The 21,334-nt window shown below is 36.4% G+C and overlaps 1 protein-coding gene across 1 annotated transcript in view; it reads right to left on the bottom strand.

Moving 5' to 3' along the window:
* Positions 1-21,334, bottom strand: part of LOC149815291 (uncharacterized) — a 34,529-nt gene that overhangs the window by 12,642 nt on the left and 553 nt on the right. The window contains exons 2-4 of the mRNA XM_089990516.1: positions 20,398-20,453; positions 19,051-19,213; positions 2,071-2,159 (exon numbers count right to left, since the gene is read on the bottom strand). Coding sequence (XP_089846642.1) covers positions 2,071-2,159; positions 19,051-19,213; positions 20,398-20,453 — 308 coding nt within the window. The remainder of the gene's footprint in view (positions 1-2,070; positions 2,160-19,050; positions 19,214-20,397; positions 20,454-21,334) is intronic.

Below are 21,334 nucleotides of genomic sequence, written 5' to 3'. Positions count from 1 at the left end.
TAATAAACATTGACACAGTTTCTAAAAGAATTGGTAAAAGTTTCTAAACAGTTGATATGAAGTATATATTTTTATAAAAATACCTACAAATTAGAATAGTTAAACATAATATGTAAATCAATTATTATTTATAATTTTTTTTATAAATTATAATAATTAAAAATCTCAATAAAAATAGTGTATTTATAAAATTAAATTGCTGTTTGTTTGCAGAAATGCTAATAGAAACAAACTTGATACTCACTTATGATGTAATAGAAATGTGTTTCTGCATAAGATGGTATGCATCAGAGTTACCAGAAGCTTCTTAGGTAGGTGGGAAGCTTGCTTCCCGGAAACTTGCTTCGAAAGCGCGATACTCCTTGCTTCCGAAACTTCATGGGAATCTCGATTCCCCCATGCTTCTTCTATGCTTTCCACACACATGGTCTATGCTTCCTATATGCTTTTCTCACGTTTCTTTTCATGTTTTTCATGTATTTTCTCTCACGCTTTCACTTACATTCAATGTACTTTCTTTAAATTAGTAACCATCATTGTTAGATTTTAACAAAAATTTAACTCTTTTACTGAAAAATCACGAAATATAAGAATGATCAATTTTATTTTAGTTTTTATTTGTTTCTTGTTCAATTCCTATTCAATTACCATATTGCTTCATTTTTTTAATATTTTGCTTTTAAATTGATACTTCGTTTCCCGCTTCATATAAATTTTAAAATGCTTCACTTCTCGCTTTCACTTCCCATATTGTTTCCTGCTTCCGCTTCCTAGTTTGGCAACCTTGATACACATAACAAACTACAAAAAAAAACTGAAAAGTAGAAAGTGAGGGGGGGGAGTGGGGATAATCAAGGAATTGCCTTGCTCCCCGGGTTCATTGGTGTAAAATCCTAGGTCCCCTTTTACTCATCAAGGAGTACCCCTAGATTCAGCCTCACAGCAAAGGACGTGCACCCCTGGGTTTTGAACTAGTGATGTCCCATCAACTTGGTGATGTTCACGAGTTTCCCCTAACACATGAGTGAAGCCCTCCTGGGCAGAATGTAGTCATTGTTGGCTAAATATTACCAAGTAAAATGAGTAGCTAATTACTTAGTTGTGCAATATTTCATATGATATGAGCATTCTGATTATAGCATGCAGCTGACAACCATTATGAAATGATATACCCATCAAATATGAAAGAATGAAAAGAAAGCACACATTGGATGCTTCAAAATGTGTTGATCTTCCCAAACATGCTTTAGTTCTGCATTTTTTTTTATTTTGGCCTTTTTCACTTGATCTATTTTCTCATTACTGTATGTCTATTAACAGTATCGGCACTGAAATATTTTGCTGCCAATTTTGTCAAGGACTCTACAATGTTGACACTGTGAGGAAGTAGTTTCAGTATGATTTGTATTATACTGAATAATAAAATAAAAATAAGCTCACATGTCTATAAAGAATTGCAAGTGATTTGTTTAGGAAAAACTCTAGCTTGAAAAACTGCATTTGTTAAGAATCTTCATGCATCCAAGAAACTAGGCATGACAAGGAAAAAGATCTCAAGAGTGGCAAAACTTAAACTGAAGCTACAGTTTGCCAATAGTTTAGTATTTATGAACTTTTATGGAATACATTTGTAATCAAGGCACATTATGCATGGTTCAGTGTCATATCATTGGGAATGGATGAGATCCTAGAACATAAACTGCACCAGTAAGCTCAAACTAAGAAGTGGGACTGTGGGACCAAAAAAAAACAGATAGCCCTGTACCAACATCACATGGACACGGATATGGACATGGATATGATACATGACCATGTGATTTTATGAGAACTGTGGGGAATATATTTTTAATATTTATTATGTAAAATTTATATTTGTAATAGTTTCTATAGAAAAATATATTTATTAATAAAACAAAGAAATCTATTTTAAAATACAAATGTTTCACATATGTCATAGCATGTGACATGGCATGTCCATGTGTCATGTCATGTAACCTAGACACGAGACCCAAATAATGTGTCCTTGTGACAACCCTGCACTCAAAATTCTCAAATGTTGCGTTTACATACCTAGAACGTGCTTTTTCCCATGGCCGCTCATCAATAGATTCTTCCCATATCACACGATCTCCAAAGCATTGCCGACATGTCTTTAGACCCTGTGAAAATTGATGGAGAAAGTGAATATGCAAGCCAAATATTAAAAGCTGGACGGGCAAACAGATCTTACTCGATCAATAAATTTTTGTTTACTGCAATGATGCATGAAATGATCAGCAAATTTTTTTTTTATAATCTCCATCCTTGCATTTTAGGCTCTGTTTGGGAGCCTTGCATTGGGATGGAAACACCATTTCCATGTGTTGCCAAAAACTGGCATTCAGGATGGAGTAACCAAAAACATCCTCTTGTGAATGTTGTTGAAATGTGGTGTTGGGGCTGATGACGCCATTCTCAATGCAGTGTTTTGGCAACACCACTGCTCCCAAACAGCAGAGAGCATGAGAGCACTGAGGAAACCGCAATACACCTCAGATCCAAGGCTCCCAAAAGAAGCCTTAAAAAGCAGAAGGATGAGAACAAGTTTACAGAGGATCATTGCATGTCACTTGAGCATGTATGGTCGCACGTTCCCACTTAATCAACTACATTCAATCTCAACATTTACAAGCTAATCACAAAATTATATGTAAAAGATGTTTCCCAGTTACTTCAAACAGCACATGTACCTTCACTTTATAGAGCAAAGTAAATGAGCATAAAGGATCCACTAACCCAATACTGAGCAATGTAGAAAGTGGGCTTGTTTACATGATGAACTCTTATCATCTTGAAATGATTTAACTATGCACAGATTTCTTTTTTTATCACCTCAGAAATTTTTTGTCAATTGATCTTGATATAAAAATTGAATGGGTATGCCATTCTTCATTTTGTGCAAGCGAGCATGTGTGATGGTGTGGCACCATCATGTGTTTTCTGTGAGATATTTTCCCATTTTTTGTCAGAAAGAAACCACTCATATGAGAACTGTAAACTCAGACAAGAATGTTCCTAGTCAAAATTAGGTTCTGATGTTTGAATAATACCCCAGCCAATTCATTCCTTGATCTTGTCAAGAAGAGCCCATGTTTTTATGTTGTGATTTAAATGGATATGTGAAAATATAAGCAATAAAAATAAGATGTACTAAATCCCTTAAATACAGGATTTTCAGAGGAGGCAAGCAAGTTTGATAAGAACAAAGAGCCACATTTTTCATGTATATTATAGATTCGCAGATAAAGCAATTCCTAGGTCAATAAAATGATAAGAAAGTGAGAAATGGAAGCTAGATCAGATTTGTACATAAATCAAACTTCTAAACTTCATAAAGCTTGGGCTACAATATTAATGTGTCAAAAATAACATAACAGAAATCAGCACACCTAATGATGGAAATAGAAGTGTATGAAATATGTAAACCCGTGAAAGTATATGTTGCAATAGGAATCTTGTTCACTAGGCAAAATTTGACGTCACAAAATTCAGAAATAACAAGATAACCAAACACCTAGGTAGTGATAGATTTTGGTATCTTGTTGTGATTTCAAAGTTGCTGCAGAGAAAGGAAGAGGAGAATAGAGGATGGACAGATTTCTGAATTCACATTTCCCAATATGCAAATGTGTGCTTTGCTTTCTAATTTATATTCCCAATATGAATGAATTAGAGCATTGACCTCGTTAATATACAATGAATACATAACTGATGAGGGGCAATAGCGGAACATGCACAAATAAAAAATACAGCCCTGTTTACACATTAATAAAAAATGGATCCAGATCTGAAATATATTGGATATGGATCTCAAGACACGAGTATCCTAATCACGTTGCAATAACCTCCCTCAAGTTGTACATGGTTTTCATCATGGACAACCTGTTCTTTAGATACCAAAATCTTTGCACTAAAAGACCTTTCGTAAATAAATCTACTATTTGATTTTCCGTTCCCACAAATTTTGCCTCTAATTCTCCATCTTCAATTTTTTGCCTGATAAAATGCTCGCCAATCTCAATATGCTTGGTTTTACCATGTTAAACTGGATTTAATGATATTTTAATGGCACTTTGATTGTCACAAAACAATATCAACCTTGGTACTTTTTCTCCCAACTCAGTCAAAAGGTATCTGATCCAGCGTGACAAATATAGCGAGATTTATGAAAATGTCGCGATAATATCGCGAGAAATTGCCTGAAAGTTTAAAATGGCAATTTACGTTTAAACAACGATTTTTGGGAAAATATTGCGATTTAAACGTGATTTACAAAATATCGCGAGATTTATGAAAAAACATAAATACCGTGATTTAAACATGATATTTATATTTTTAAAAGGCTATTTATCACAAAAAAGTGTATTTTTATTTTTAAATATTTTTTTATTAATATTTTCTTATATTTTTTAATTATTTTTTTATTACCAAGATTTTACCGAAAAAACACGAGATTTATGGATTTTTTCAATTTCTCATGAGTTTTTAAAAAATGAGAAATTGCCGATAAAAACGTTTCACTATGATCTTATCTAACTCAATTATGATGTGGTTGTTGCCATAGCCTTGCATTATGATTTAGTACTCAACCTAGCAACAACTCGTTGCTTCCAACTACTCCAAGATATCAAATTTCTACCAATGTAAACATAGTAGCCGAAAATAGACCTAAACCTTCTCATGCAGAGCATCCGGATCATCCCAACATATACGAGGAGCTGGAGGATAACTCGTTGTTGACGGCTTGATACGGGAAAATATACTCTAGAAGATCCAACCAAAGTTCAGGCCATTTGAGTACAAATGGATCTCAAGGGTAAAAATGTCATTTCATACATATTTAATTTATGATATTTTTGTTCTATGCATCTCAAAATTTTTATTTTGATGTATGGTTCCAATTTTGTGATTTTTGGAAATATACATAAAAACATTTGTAATTTTGTTTTATTTTATTTTTATTTTCAGGGGTTGGATCTTATGGATCGAGATAGTTCTAGTGTCCTGTAGGATTTATTTTGCGGCACTAAAGGGTATATGGGGTTAATTGGGTAGATTTTGATTTTTTGCGTTTGGGTCCAGATCTGGATCCGTTTTGGTTTGTAGACCCACATCACTCATGGCCTCTTGTGTTTGGATAGTCGAGAGGGTCCAATGAGGAGCCCAAATTCGAATTTGGGTATCTCATTGGACCTTCCAAGGAGAGCCCGTATGCACTTATTAGCTCCGTTTAAAGGGAATGACCAAAATCGTGTAAGGGCCTTTGTTCCTTTTCTAAAAGAAAAATTGTGGATGATGGCTGGACTCTCTTGGAGAAGAGAACTTGTGAGCATAGTGAATCTAGTGTGAGATTATTAAGCTTGTGGGTGTTGAAATCATGAGAGCTGTGAAACCTTGTGGATCTTGTGAACAAGCTCATGGAACTTGTGACTGCGTGACTTGTGGCTGTGAGTAGTTTGAGCGTGAAGGCATGAACAGTTGTGTGTGAACTCCATTGAACCTGCAGTTGGTGGAGCTGCTGTTGGGTGTGGGCCCTTGACACCCATTTGGTACTGGACAGCTAGTGCTGGGCATGAATCTGCATCTGCTGGACGCTATCCATTGGAGCTTCTGAACCCCATTGTGTGATGTTTGTGGTTACAGTTGACGGTGGTGCTGTGGATTGATTTGAATCTGAACCCCCGAAAGTAACAGTTCTTTTATCGATTGCTGATCCTCTGTGTTTTTATTTGTTCTTGTGATTTAAACCCGTGCTGAGACGGACAACAACCTGTTTGTGATTCTCAATCTGTCCGTGATTTTCTGTGCTGATATATTTTTCTGTGGACTGAGCATTGCATATGAGTTGGATTTTAATCCGTGTGATTAAAATATATCTATTAATGTTTTGGTAAAAAAAAAAATCGCTGAATGCTGTTTAATTTTGCCTGTGACTTAGGTCTGATTCAGCCAAAGAAAACTGTATGTTGCTTGTTGAAATCAACCTGTCAAACGATTGTTGTTCGGCTATACCTTTTCTGAATCGTGATTTGTGAAAATCTGCTTTAACTTGTTCTTGAACTGAATTTCGTGGACTGTTATTTTTTCTGGGTTTCCCTGAAATCATATCTGCAAATTGCTTTATGTCAATTGTGAACAATGAGTTGCGCTACTTGGTTTTCATTTCTGAAAATCGGTGCTTCAGAGAAAATGCTGGAAGCAATTTCCCTGGATATTGTTGCCTTCATTCACACATCGGCATCCGAGCTGTCCCTGAATCTGGTGCGCTGACTCCTCTGGTTGGTGTCAACACCCGCACGATTTTCGTCGAATTGACGTGCAAATACAAAACTGATTGTTGTATTAGTTCCTTTTGGGTGTTTAGTGACTGCAAGTGTGGTTCAAAGTATTTATTTTAATTGTCATTTGAAGTGTCGATCTATTTGTGATATTGGAGTTCGGTGGAAGTTGGGAAAACGGAATATTGAAGTGTTCTTACTGCAGGTCGCGTTCAATACTATATATATATATATATATATATATATATATATATATATATATATATATATATATATATATATATATATATATATATAGGCCATGCGTGCACGAACAGATTTGATTACCACATAGAATTTGAAAGTATTTTCAAAATTGACACTTTGTTGTAAAATTCTTTCGAAAATTAAAGTGTAGGCGTGTTTGCAAACAGACCCCAAGTAGTCGGTTGTGTCACCTTCTCTCATCTGGATCTCCTACCCAATCTACAACAAAATATGCCATTAGCATTAACATATCCTCTCCTTGTAATCTCCTCTTATACAAAAATTCATATCATGTGCTTTTCAAGTACCTCAATATTATTTTCACTGCCTCCATATGACTAACCCTTGTTCATGCATGAATTGAGACACTTGATTCATAGCATATAATATATCCGGCCAAGTAAAAGTGAGGTATTGAAGCATACCCACTGCACTTCTGTATTCAGTCGGATCGCCATACAACTCCCCTTTTGTACCACTTAATCTTTGGTGTATCGGACTTGGTGTGAAAACAAACTTACAATCTTTCGTACCAGTTTTAGCAGGCAGATCTATAGTATACATGCGTTGTATCAAGATAACGCCACCATCTTGGGTTCTATCTACCTCTACCCCCAAGAAATACTTCAACTTTCCGAGATCTTTTATTTGAAACTTCATAGCAAAGACAACCTTGACTTCTTTAATATGATCTTCTAAAGTTTTTGTTACAATGATATCATTAACATAAATAAGTAATAATGTTATCCTTCCTTTCTCCTTGTGAACAAAAAAAAAAGTGATCAAGGGGAGACCACTGAAAACCATGATTTTGGATCTCTGAAGAAAAAATTTCACACCAAAATCTGGAGATTTACTTCTTCAAACCATATATTCCCCTCTTTCGTTTGCAACATGTAACCTTTGGTCTTTAACATTATACCCCGCGGGTTGTTCCATATATACTTCTTCTTTCAGGCTACCAAGTAAAAATGCATTTTTCACATCCAATTGATTTAAAAACCATCTATAGTCAACAACAAGCAGGGATGACAGTGGACAGAGTGACAACGGGGCCCCGCCCCACCTTGCCCCGTTTAGACCGGGGATGAAGGGCATGAAACGGGGATGGAGGCGGGGATGAAGGTTAAAATCTATCCCCGTGCGGGGATGGAGGTGGGGATGGACTTAGGCTTTCCCCCTCCCCGTCCCAATCCCCACCTTGCCTCGTCCCTAATCCTTCAATGGATAAACCAGTGTTATTAAAAACGCGCCTCAAGGTGCAAAAAGCGTGCCTCGCCTCAAGGCGAGGGCCTTTGTGCCTTGAGGCGCAGGCTTAAGGCGCAAATGCACAGAGGCGTACGCCTCAAGGTGAGGCACGCACGCCTCATGATTATGGTCAAATGAGGGTCAAAGCCCTCATTTGACCATAATTAAAATCTTGCCCCCGACCCTAACGAGGGTCGAGGGCCCTAAATAGTCTCTCGCAGCCCCTCTCGCTCTCGTCTCTCACAATCTCTCCCTCTCTCTCGCAGCCTCTCTCCCTCTCTCGCAGCCCCTTTCCCATTTCTCACAGTCTCTCTCTCTCCCTCTCTCTCGCAGTCCCTCTCTAGCGTCTCTCCCTTATCGGCCTCCTCCTTCTCGCCGGAAGCAGCTGCGACGTCGGAAGCAGTCATACCCCAGGTAACCCGACCCCCTTCATTATTTTTCCTTCGTGTCTGCCTCCCTCTCTTGAATCTCTGTAGCAGGCAGGGGCACGACCCCTGCTGTGCGATTTATTCCGGCAGGCAGGGCCCATGGCTCCTGCCGATTGTGGTCCCTGTCAGGTAGGCCTTGGCCCCTGCCATATATGATTGCCCTTAACTCACCTCAACAATTATCTCTAATATAATAATAAGGCTATACAAAAAGGATTGATGCATCATATAACTTGTGATGGATAAAAATAAATGTCATAAAAAGGCAATGAACACTTAGGGAAATCATTTTCCAAATATGTGATTTTACAAAAAGGGCTGATTCAAAGATCCAACATAATTAATCACAACAATATGCCTTATAATAATTTTGCATAAATACGAAATTATGTTCAATCATGATCATTATCAAAAGACTCAATAAACACAACATGAAATATTTAAGCAACGTCATGTTGTGAGAACAGATTTGGAATAATCCAAGAATCAAATCAAGCCTCTATAAATTGCAATTATATGCATACCAAAATGGCAATAATCTTAAATGAGCAAATTTAGGACAACATGTAACAAGAAATTATGGAAGCACTTATAATGATAAAAGGAACAATCTCACAAGTCCACTAAGGGACAAAACAAGCCCTAAGAAATGCAATATATATCATCTCTTTATTGAAAAGAGAGTACCATGTGAAAATGTCTATGAATAGACAATACGCATACAAGCATGAATACTTTATAAAAGAAGTGTACGAAGACACTCTCACAACACTTGAACAAAATACGCAAAAAGCATAATAATAGCAAACATGCAATAATGCATGTATAAAAAGGAGCAAATGCTTGAGACTCTCAAGCTTTCACAAAGATGGTAATATTAAAAAAATCTCATAAAAAACCAATATTAAAAAGAAGCTTATAACAATCATGAAATCTTCTCAAAGAGTATATACTCATAAGAAGATTCACAAGGATAAAAAGGCCTCTCAAGGAGAGATCCAACAAACAAAATTCTCAAATGAGGATACATACGAAAGGAAGAGGGAAAACTTTATTAAAGTGAAAAAAATCCCCAAAGAGAATACTAGGATTGCGTTATGGCATAAATCTATAAACAAAAATTCATAATATTATATGACTTAATAGATTATAACCAATGGCATGAATATGTTTTAAATAAACACAACATGAAATATTTAAAACATATGTAATAAGTATGCAATATTCATGAAGACCATAAATCTTATAATAAAACATATTCTTGAAATTGAATTGAAGAATGAAAAGAGGATAACCATATTTTATGAGATCATTTTTCAAACTTAATTCAACCGATATTATAAAAATGCCTTCTTAATCAAACATTGCTCGTATGAAAAAGAACTCATTAGGTAGGAAAATAAAACATCATTTTTCAAAGCCACATGTTATTATGAAAAAACCTCATATAGGACATTTTAGAGGGTAAACACATACCTTTAATATGAAATAATTATGATGAGAGTATGTGAGCAATGCTACATCTCTCACAAACATTTTACTTCTAACATAACTTTCTTAAAAAAACTTATTTTTTAAGAAAAGACATACGAAAAATAATATAAAAAGTTCAATGGAATTGTTAAGAATCCAAACTCATAATGACATGGAGAACACAAATGCAAACGCATATCTAATTCTTTATAATACTCAATACTTAAAGAAATATAATGCATACCAAACATTTTTAAGAAGCAAAAGAGGGAAACACATGAAAAAACATATAATTCTTCATAATGCATAATACTTAAAGAAATATAATGCATATCAAATAAGTAAAAGAGAGAAATGAGAACTTCACCATTCTTCTTTAAAATTTCTTGAATAACACGCTTCCCAATGCAACAAAGAGCAACTCGATCCCAACCTTGCTCTGATACCATGTAAGGAAACGGCTTTGAATATATTAGGTTCAATAATGAACCAATACACATGCACATGAAGTGCGAATATACCCACTAAAGGGGTAAACACAAGCACATAATGTGCTAACACATAAACCCACAAAGGGGTAAATATGACTTAAAGTCATAAGTTGAATATTATTGAGGAAAAAGGAAGAAGAGGGTAAAAACCCTATACAATGGAGCATAAGCTCCTCCAAGGAGTGAAGGAATTACAAGGGGAAAACCCCTATTTATAATACAAGAGAGGAGCCACTTAGAGGGCTCCCAAAGGAGTCGTTGGGAGCCCCCAACGACTCTTTGGGGAGCCTCCCTAGGTGGCGCAAACTACTAAAAAAAGAGAAAAAGAAAAAAAAGTAAAAATTACAAACATATTCCAAATGGAATATGCGTAAAACTGTGAAATGACTAAACTACCCCTATGCCTATAAATAGAGAAATATATATTTTATATATATAATTAGGATAATACATATGCATATATACCATATATGAATATGTATTATCCTTTATATATATAAAATATATATAAGATTACATAGGTTGAATGTTACATTTTAACAATAAGAACTACCAACAAGTTCTTGTCCAAAGTAATGTTGGTGGGACTCTTAGTCCCACTTGATTTAGCATTCTTTTGCCCTTGATTTTCACCTTCCTGCTTATTTTGAGCTATATTTGTATCTGATTTGTACCTGAGATCATCTTTATGCCAGCAATTTGCCTTTATGTGCCCAAGTGTCTTGCATAAATAGCAAGTAAGAATACCACATCCTCCTTGATTATTCATCAAGAGAGGCATATTGGGTGTGGGCAACAAACCACGTCCACCTGCATTGTTTCTTCTTCGTCCTCTGCCACCACAAAATCCATGCTCTCTCCCACGTGAGGATCTCGTGAAGAGGACGTCATGTGAAACTCCTTGACCTTTGTTAGCATTATCAGATAGTCCATTAAGTGACATCTCATAATAGTATAACTTGGGCCTCGGATTATCAAAAGTTGGGAGCTTCTCAATGTTAAAGTGTACATATATATTTATATTTATTAAATTGTAATAGGTAATACCCATTAGGGGTGTTTTTGTCATTTCATATTATGTAATAGGATGTGCCATTAAGGGCACTTTAGACATTTTTTTATTTTTTTATTTTTTCTTTTGACTTTTAGTAAAGGGCATTATAATCGTTATAATGCCCTAGCTCTAAGAGATGTTGGGAGCTCCCAAACCGCTATATCTATAGTCATTGGGGTTGCTCCCAATGGCTTTTGGTGCTCTTCTTTGCCTATACAAAGGGGTTAATCTGCTTCTTATATCTATGATTTCTCAAGCATTTTAATTCCTAATAAATCATATATTCTTTACTTGTATTCTTGCCCCCTAAGTGGCTCATGTGCTTGTGCTTTTGTATTGACCTATAAGAGGTCCTTGTTGTGTATGTTCTTATGCTCTTGTAAGCCCATAAAAGGCTATATTTGTATTACTTTTCCTTTTCATTACACTCAAGACATAACATGGTGGTAGCAAGAACATGATACATTGAACCTAGACCATTAAGAGCTTGTTGCACTTTGTCCTTGTCTGAAACTTCACACCAATAAGAGCAAGTTGATCAGCTATGCTCTTAATCTTGTTCAGATTATCCAAGATGCTGGTATTGTTGTCCTTTTTTAAATTTTAGAATTCTCGCTTCAAATACATGACTTTAGACTCAAATATTTGAGAATACATCTGAGCCAAATGTATCCACAACTGCATGGCGGTGCAGTCATCTGGAATCCCAATAAGAACTTTTTGAGAAATAGTTGAGGTGATGTAAGCGACGAGTGCTTGATCCTTCTTTATCCAACTGATAAGCTTTGGATTTCTAATCTGCCTTGATTCGACAACCTCTCCTTTTCATCTTTGTCTTTCCGCAAAACAAACTATAGCGGAACAAAGATAGAACCATATGGATGTTCTGATAGATCCTGACTCCTTATAAAATGAGTAATTTGGCTTTTCCATATTAGAAAGTTAGAATTGTTGAGCTTTTCATAGACCAATTGAGAGAGAAAATTTTGTTGAGACTAAGAGGTTTTTAGTTAAAAGGTTTTCTAAACTAAAAGTTATTTGAATTTTAATGTTTAATGAGGGACTTGAGTGTAATTTCTTTCTTTGGACTCTCTCTATTTAATATAGAGATTAGCCCTAATCTAAAGTAACGAGTTCTCTCATTTCTATACAGTCGTCTCTCTCGCTCTCTCTCTCTGCCTCGATTTCTGTGTTTGTTTTCAGATCTTCTACATGGTATCAGAGCGGTAGATCTCGGGAGCGTGATCGATCTACACCAACAAAAAAAAAACCCAAATAAAACAGAAAGGGTTGGAAACAGGTGTGCTGCTCTTCTTTTTTTTTTATCTGATGACAGATTTGTGACACGATGATTGTGTGTCATTAAGATCTGGATATGACAAGTTTTTTTTTGGTTGTTCAAAAAAAAACAAAATTTTCTGGCTGTCGTGATTTATATGGGAGCAACTGTCGTGATTTCTATGCTTCTGCGTGCGCATGTTATCGTGGGTAGTGAATCTGGGTGCCAAGTTCTCCTTAAAATATATTTGGGTGTTTGATTTCAAACATGATTCCCTGCTGTGTCGTGAAATCTTTTTTCAGTCGTAACATGCTGTCGTTGGTCGTGAATCTGGGTGTCGAGTTCTTCTCAGATCTTATTTGGTTGTTCATTTTCAGAATATGAATATCAGCAGTCGTGATTCCTGCTGTGTCATGAATTTTTTTTTCAGTCGTAACATGAGTGCTGTGAAAACAGAATGTTAATATCAATTTTTTTTCGTGGAAGCAGCAGGTTGTGTCGGGATTTTTTTTTTCAATCGTAACATGAGTGTTGTGAAAACAGAATGTTAATATCAATTTTTTGTTCGTAGAAGCAGCAGGCGTGATTCCCTGATGTGTGGAAACATATGTTGTTTGTGGGAAGCTTTTAATTAGTACAACTGCTGGTCGTAGTATTGGCTGATGTGTGATTGTACCACACACTATTGTCTGGGTCACTTGTCGCCTGTCAAGATTTCATTTCTGGTGTGGCAGCCTGTGTAGTCGTGGACTTGCCTGACGTGTGATTATAACACACGCTGTTCACGTGAGTAAGTCTGATTTTTTTTGCAGCTGAAATAGGATTCAATATTCAGTATGGGTGGAACTTCGAAATGTGATTCCAAAATTGAACATATTGGGGAGTATAAGGCTTTTGCAAATCTCTTCTCGTATGGTTCCTTTGTAAGGTTGAACGAAACTAACTATGCCAGGTGGTCCAGAACTTTTATGATTTCGGTATCTGGACATCGTAGAAAACATATTTTGTTGGAAGATGAACCTAATGAAAAGGTTGGAAAATACGTTACTTGGGACGAAGATAATGCCCATAGTTATGTCATGGATCATAAATAGTGTCGAACCCCATATTGCAGATGGTTTAATTTACTATCATACAGCCAAACAAATGTGGGATAATCTTCGAGATACGTACTCACAAGAGACTAATGTGAGTCGTATCCTGCAAGTCGAACAGGAGATATATAATTTGCAGCAGGGAGATCAGACCTTGGCCCAGTACTATGCCTCCGTCAAAGCTGTGTTTGAAAGACTCAATGCTCACAGGCCTCTTTGTTGTTCGAAGCAAAAGGATCATCAAGAACAGACTATGGTTGCTCGGTTTCTTACAGGTTTATCTTCAGAATTCTCTGTTGCAAAAGTCCAAATGTTGACTGGATCAGATGTTCCTACTCTTGCTGATGCATACAATCGTCTGAGTAAACTTGTGATTTCTCTTCCACAATCTCAGCATGTGACCCAGTCATCTGCTCTAGTTGTCTCGTCTGGTTATGGGTGTAGAAATATTCAAAATATCAGAGGACGAGGTCGTGGGCGAGGTATAAGAGGCAGAGGAAAACTTCAATGTACATTCTGTGAAAAATCTGGACATTTAGAAGATCGTTGCTGGGATAAGCATGGTCGGCCAACCTCTTCTTCATCCAAGTCATATGCTCCAAAAGCAAATGTTACTACACTAGAGGCAACAAATGTACATGATAATATCTCTACAAGTGACAGTATCACCCTCAGTCGAGCAGAATATGATGCGTTGATAGCTCTTCGACCTTCGAGTTCCACCCCGCCTGTAGCCGGTGCTGCCTACTCAACAAGGAATCATCTTCATCTGAATGATAGTAAGTGGATTAGTGACTCTGGTGCATCCAGACACTTGTGTGGAAATTCGCTTGTCTTTTCAGATCTAAAGGATATTATTGTTCATCGAGGAGTCTCATTAGCCGATGGAAGTTCCTCACCGGTTGTCAGTCAGGGAAATATTTCTATATCCTCCACCTTACAGTTGAAAAATGTTCTTCATGCTCCTAACTTTCCTCAAAGTTTACTCTCTGTTAGTTGTCTTACAAAAGAACTAAACTGTAGAATAATATTTAATCCGATGGGTTGTCTTTTTCAGGATTTGCTGACGGGAAAGAAGATTGGTGGAGGCTATGAAGAAAATGGAGTCTACTACCTACATCATCCAGTGGGTAATGTTTATGCTGCAGTGGAACACTCCAGTCTTGTGCAGTGGCATCGTCGTCTTGGTCATCCTTCATTGTCAAAGCTTCGTGTTGTCTTCCCTCAAATTCCTTCAACTACATCATTTCAGTGTGAAGCATGTCAGTTGGGCAAGCATCATCGAAGTTTGTTCCCTTCGAGTCAGTCTAGCCACAAAGTTTTTGAACTTCTTCATACAGATGTATGGGGTCCTAGTAAGATTCCTACTAGGACTCAGTGTCGATATTATCTTGTTATTGTTGATGATTTCTCTAAGTTGTCATGGGTGTTTTTAATAAAAGAACGATCTGAAGTTCCAAGTATTATTAAATCCCTAATTCTTGAAATAAAAACACAGTTTGAATCTGTTGTCAAGATTGTTCGCACTGATAATGCTCTTGAGTTTAAATCAAAAGTTATGTTACAATTTTACCAAGATCATGGCATTCAACCCCAAACTACCTGTGCCTATTCATCTCAACAAAATGGGGTGACTGAACGAAAACATCGGCACCTGCTTGATGTTGCTCGGACCCTTATGGTTCAATCCAACGTTCCTGCGCTATATTGGGGTGATGCGATTACCACTGCTTGTTATTTGATCAACCGCATGCCTTCATCTTCTGTGGGTGATCAAATTCCATTACATATCCTAAAACCTAATGCCCCACTCTTCTCTTTCTCGCCAAAAATATTTGGATGTGTTTGTTTTGTACACAAACTTAGCCCTGATCGTGATAAATTAGCTGCTCAAGCTACAAAATGCATATTTATAGGTTATCCCGAAAATCAAAAGGGATATCGATGTTATGATCCTATTTCTCGCTGAGAGTATGCCAGTGCGGATGTATCTTTCTTGGAATCCACTCCATATTACTCTAGTATCGGTTCCCCACTGCAGGTTGATCCAGCTGAGTCTTTTCTATTACCTATACCTACTTTTCCTTTGGAATTTGTGCCCTCATTACCGAATCAAACTTCATCCTCTTCAAGATTTAATAATCCTCCATTGATATATGTGCGTAGAGCTCCACCTCCACAAGTGCCTTTATCTTCTTCTTCCCCTGAGGTAAGTACTACTGACAATAGTGATCTTCATGATGATGATAACAGGCCTATTGCTCTACACAAGGGGACACGACAATATACCTTATATCCCATATCTCATTTTGTCTTCGATGCCAGAATTGGAAATCAGATGAAAACTTTTTCTCTGAACTATCAACAGCCAGAGCTTGATAACCGCTGAAAGGTGGCTATGCAAGAAGAAATGGATGCTTTAGTATCTCAGCATACATGGGATCTAGTTGATTCCCCAGCAGATGCTGACATTGTTTGATGTAAATGGGTATATACAATAAAGTACAAATCTGATGGTTCTATTGAAAGGTACAAGGCCAGATTAGTAACAAAAGGGTATACTCAGACATATGGTATTGATTTCTTTGAAACCTTTTCTCCTATTGCACGGATGGGTACCATTCGTCTTGTTCTCTTAGTAGTTGTTCAGCACGGTTGGAACTTGTGCCAATTAGATGTGAAAAATGCATTTCTATATGAGGATCTATCTGAGACCGTTTACATGCAACAACCTCCAGGATTCGAGGTTGAGGAGGAGTGTCAGAAGGTGTGTAGATTGAGAAAGACGATTTATGGCTTGAAACAAAGTCCTCATGCATGATTTCAAAAGTTGTTTGAAGTGATGTCACGCTTTGGCTTTAATAGGTAAGCGGCAGATCATACACTATTTATCAAGAAAACTAACTTAGGCATAGTTGTTATGGTGGTATATGTGGATGACATCATTCTTACAGGAGACAATGTGAAAGATATTGAAGCCACAAAGGCTCATCTTCAAAAACACTTTGTTACAAAAGACCTTGGTTCACTTAGATATTTTCTGGGTATAGAAGTTGCTAGGAGCCGTGAAGGGATGGTTTTGTCTCAACGGAAGTATGTTCATGACTTATTAAAGGAAACGGGAATGTTGGGAGCTAAACCAGCAAATATTCCCATGGACCATAAAGTTCAGTTGTTTAAAGAAGGGTCAAAACCGGTTGATAGCAAAAGCTATCGCTCCCTAGTAGGGAAGCTACTTTATGTAACTGTGACCAGGCCGGATATTGCTTTAGCAGTAAGCAAAGTTAGCCAGTTTATGGACAAACCAACTGAGGTACACTGGAATGCAGCTATAATGATTCTCAGATATCTAAAATCTTCTCCTGGAAAGGGGTTATTGTTCAGGAAAGGTGGAACTCCGGAGATAGTGGCCTATTCTAATGCTGACTATGCAGGATCTGTAGTGGATAGAAAATCTACCACAGGATTCTGTGTGTTTCTGGGAGACAACTTGATTTCTTGGAGAAGTAAGAAACAAAATGTGGTTTCTAGGTCGAGTGCAGAATCAGAATATCGGGCTATGGCCCAAACAGCTACTGAATTGATGTGGGTTCGTACTGTTATTCATGATCTTCAGGTGAAGGTTTCCTCTCCCATGACCATGATGTGTGATAACAAGGCTGCCACGTATATAGCGAACAATCATGTCTTTCATGAGAGAACAAAGCACATTGAGGTTGATTGCCACTATGTAAGAGATATGGTTCAAGCTGGTCATATCACTACCAAATATCTAAAGTCGGAAGACCAAGTTGCAGATATGTTTACAAAGCCTCTTGCTAGACCAAATTTCTCAAAATGTTGTGACAAGCTGAGCATGATTGATATCTATGCTCCAGCTTGAGGGAGAGTGTTGAGACTAAGAGGTTTTTAGTTAAAAGGTTTTCTAAACTAGAGGTTATTTGAATTTTAATGTTTAATGAGGGACTTGAGTGTAATTTCTTTCTTTGGACTCTCTCTATTTAATATAGAGATTAGCCCTAATCTAAAGTAACGAGTTCTCTCATTTCTATACAGCCGTCTCTCTCTCTCTCTGCCTCGGTTTTTGTGTTTGTTTTCAGATCTTCTACAAATTTGATGACAGATTTGAAGAAGATTGAAGGTTAAGATCCATGAAAGACTAAGATAATAAATGACCAAAATAAAGAAGAGAAACGCAAGAATAACTCAAAGATAGAAAGAAAGGAAAACAGTGAAAGAAATAAGAAAAGTAGCCTACTCCATGCAATCAAGCACTATTCAATCAATAAATGGGATCATAAAGTCTGCCTCAAATTTTTTTAGTACCAGAAACTCAGATCCCTTGAAACCACAAATTTGAACTATATGATAGCAGCAGCATAAGCTCTGACGCAAGTGAGTGTAGGTTACAATAAGGCTAAAGGAAAACACAAGAAAATATTAAGCTTATGACCCAAAACCAGATTCAAGCATAATCATGAAAGACAAGAAGTAGCCGATGGACTGATCACGAGAAAAATTACACGCAGATAAGATCTGATATGTATAAGGCAGATTCTGATTCTGATAACACAATATTCAAATCAGATTTCATATACAATATTTTTTATATATCAAATCAGAACTAGAGTAAAAAGGAGGGAAATAGACCTTGACTTGAGCAGCAAGATAACAAGAAACTATTGCTTAACCAACAAGAAAAAAGATAGTTAAGGATATTATTGCTGGGAGCTGCCTTATATGTATGTACTAGATACCAGAAGTATATGTACTATATTTGTATGTTTTTTATTTTCATATATGTTTTTTATTTCCTATCTTTTTCTCCATTTTAGTGATTTGCTATACTTACAATCTGCACACACACAACTGCACTATAATATCCTTTTATGAAAAACATCCATATACATGTCATACTGTGTACAGATACCTGCATCTATGTTATAGCCTTTTTTATATGTTTAGAAAGATCAATTGCAGAAAGTTGTGGGTCCATCACAGAAGATTGTTTCCCAACTCAAAAACAGTAAAACTAACAAGGATCTCCATAAATAGTAAGCAATAAGGAGAAAAAAGAAACTTTGTTATTATTTTTTTAAAGACACCAAATTCCATCAATCCAATTGCTTTTTTGAGAAAAGGGTTTTTAATCAGATGAAAAGGAAAAGAATAAAAGGATGCCGAGATGTGTCCATCTTAGGATACCCAACTCAAGGTTGTAGGGATAACATCCATGTAAAGTGTCAACCAACCATTCGAGCCATTATAGTGGTGGAGAATTTTATCATACAAGATTCCCTTTACCACTTCAACCCACTTGTATGGGGTGAAAAAGAAAAGTATGAAAATCTCAAATAGAGATATAATAAAAGTGATCAGTAAAAATTTTAGTCTTGAATAGATAATGAGAAAAGACATACCTTTCCATTACACTGTGAACAGTCCAAACGAGACCCATCAATCCCACATTCTGTACAAGGTGTGTAACCCCTGCCTCTGCAGCTAGGACATGGCAATTCCCTGACATACTGGCCATTTGGTCCAAACCAAGACCTAAGCTTGGGTGTAGTGAATATCAGCTTCCTAAATGACAAAAAGGAATCAAAATTTAGAGTGGCATTAATAGATAGATAGCCCTGTTAAGAGCAAACTTACAAGCATCGTTATGGTTATCACAATTGGAAAATGTGAAATAGTAAATTGACAATCATCAGGGTTAGACTAGACATTGATGTGATTTGGAAGAAGTGCACAAACCTCAACATGCAACGGTGATAAAACTTATTCCTAATTTGAACCTTAAAGCCCTTTTTGCCACCCTGTTACCAGGCAGTAGATTGTGATGGAATCAGCCAAAAACAATGTGGACAAATGTCCAGAAGTTGGACACAAGGCATCTCAGACAGCAGTTCAAGGAAATAGTTAGTGAACGAGTAAAGATTGTTGAAAGGCAAAGATTCCACAAGAAATACATTTAGAAAAACTTCATTTGGCAACTTATACTTTTGTATGTGTAGATGTCATCAAGCACCAATTATAGATAAGAAAAGAAAGAACAAAATATATCCAAATTTTCAATTCTGCAACAACTTGTCGGGGGGAGGTTGTTAGCAATTAGCACATCAATTGGATCCTCATGAGGATGTCATTCCTTCATGATGTTATAGGAAGTAGGGACACAAGTTTCCAGTTTATCCTCCATTTCTACCTTTGCTTATTTTGCTTTTTGCATTAAAATTATTCTTATTTCCTCTTCAAAAGGTGAACAGAATAGAAACAACATATTGGTTCTTGAGGAAGGTCATACCACTCATGAAAAATAAGTGTATGAAAGATATCCTAGTGCTTATGTTAGATATAACTGCATTCTAGCACGTGATTCATCCTTACACCCAAATAGGTGCACCTCATTTTATCTGTTAATAGAATCTGACAACAGATGTACACTAATTGAACTGGAACTGTTACTAAAATAATGTTACATGATTCTTGATGTAAGAAATTTATTTGGTACTTGTAATATTCACAGTGAATACGTATTCAATGGTCATGAATTGATAGATAGCAACAAGTTTGGGAATTCATAACAAGTGGTTCTTGTGGAAAAGGTTATTAGGAATATCTTACATCCATTATGATTGAATAAGGTACATTCACAGAGATCATATAGGTATGTCTCAATAAATCAATTGAAACAAATACAGGCAACAGCCAACAATGTATTTTAACAAAAATGCTTGCAGCTGGAAGATAACAGAAAATAGTACCTTGGTTGCAAATCTGTTTCAAGCCCAAAAAGGTCTTCAGAAGGATTGAAAGATGGCTGTTTCAACAAACAAATTGAGTCTATTCAGCCCAATCAATCACATGAACCAAAGAACACTAAAAATAGAAATGGGAAAAGAGTAGTAACATGTCACATATCAAAGATTCAAACTTATCAATGGATCAAATTCCTGATCAGATGTTTAATCATGTCAGGTCCTACAATACCATCCAAGAGAAGCATGTGGTAAACCAGTATATTGGTTTGTATAATCATCATTGGCATACTGCACAAACAAAAGAACAGTATAATGTAAGTTTCAACAGTTTGTATGTTTTGTCAGTTGGGAGATGATTGGGTTCCTAAAGATCACCAGCTTCAGACTTGAGGCCTCAAACTTTTTTTTTTTTGAAAAAACGAAGAAAAAAACTTGTAGAAGGGAAACTGATACCATAGAGGGACAAAAAAATAGGATTTCAAAACTTATCCCATAGAGGTAAAATTTCTAAGGAGATGTACAGTGATTCAAGTTTTAGCGTTAAGTAGGGACAAATAGAGAAATAGGATTACAAAACTGATCCCACAGAGGGGTAAATTTTAAGGAGATGGATTGTTAAGAACACCAAGTCACAATGCACTTAAAAGACCTTTTCCAACAAAGCATTCACAACGAGCTTACTGCATAAAAGACTCTGTATGTGATGAACTTTAAAATGCAAATATGTCTAGCATTTCCTAAGTAGGTTGAATTCTATCCATTTGAAAACAATTGTAAACAGGCCAGAAACAAACTCAGCTAAAAAAGCATTTTCTTCCTCGACCTACATCAGAATCCTTGATAAAAACAGCAAATTAAATAACTCGTTCATCAACCATCTCACCATTCATGGACATGCTATTGACCGCTCTATCTCCCAAATCATTTACAAGAATGGGTC

This window comes from Nuphar pumila, chromosome 15 (genome assembly GCF_984573655.1).
Source record: "Nuphar pumila chromosome 15, dmNupPumi1.hap1.1, whole genome shotgun sequence".
Classification (NCBI taxonomy): Eukaryota; Viridiplantae; Streptophyta; class Magnoliopsida; order Nymphaeales; family Nymphaeaceae; genus Nuphar; species Nuphar pumila.
Note: the sequence above shows the minus strand (reverse complement) of the source record. Positions and strands in the feature narration are given on the sequence as shown.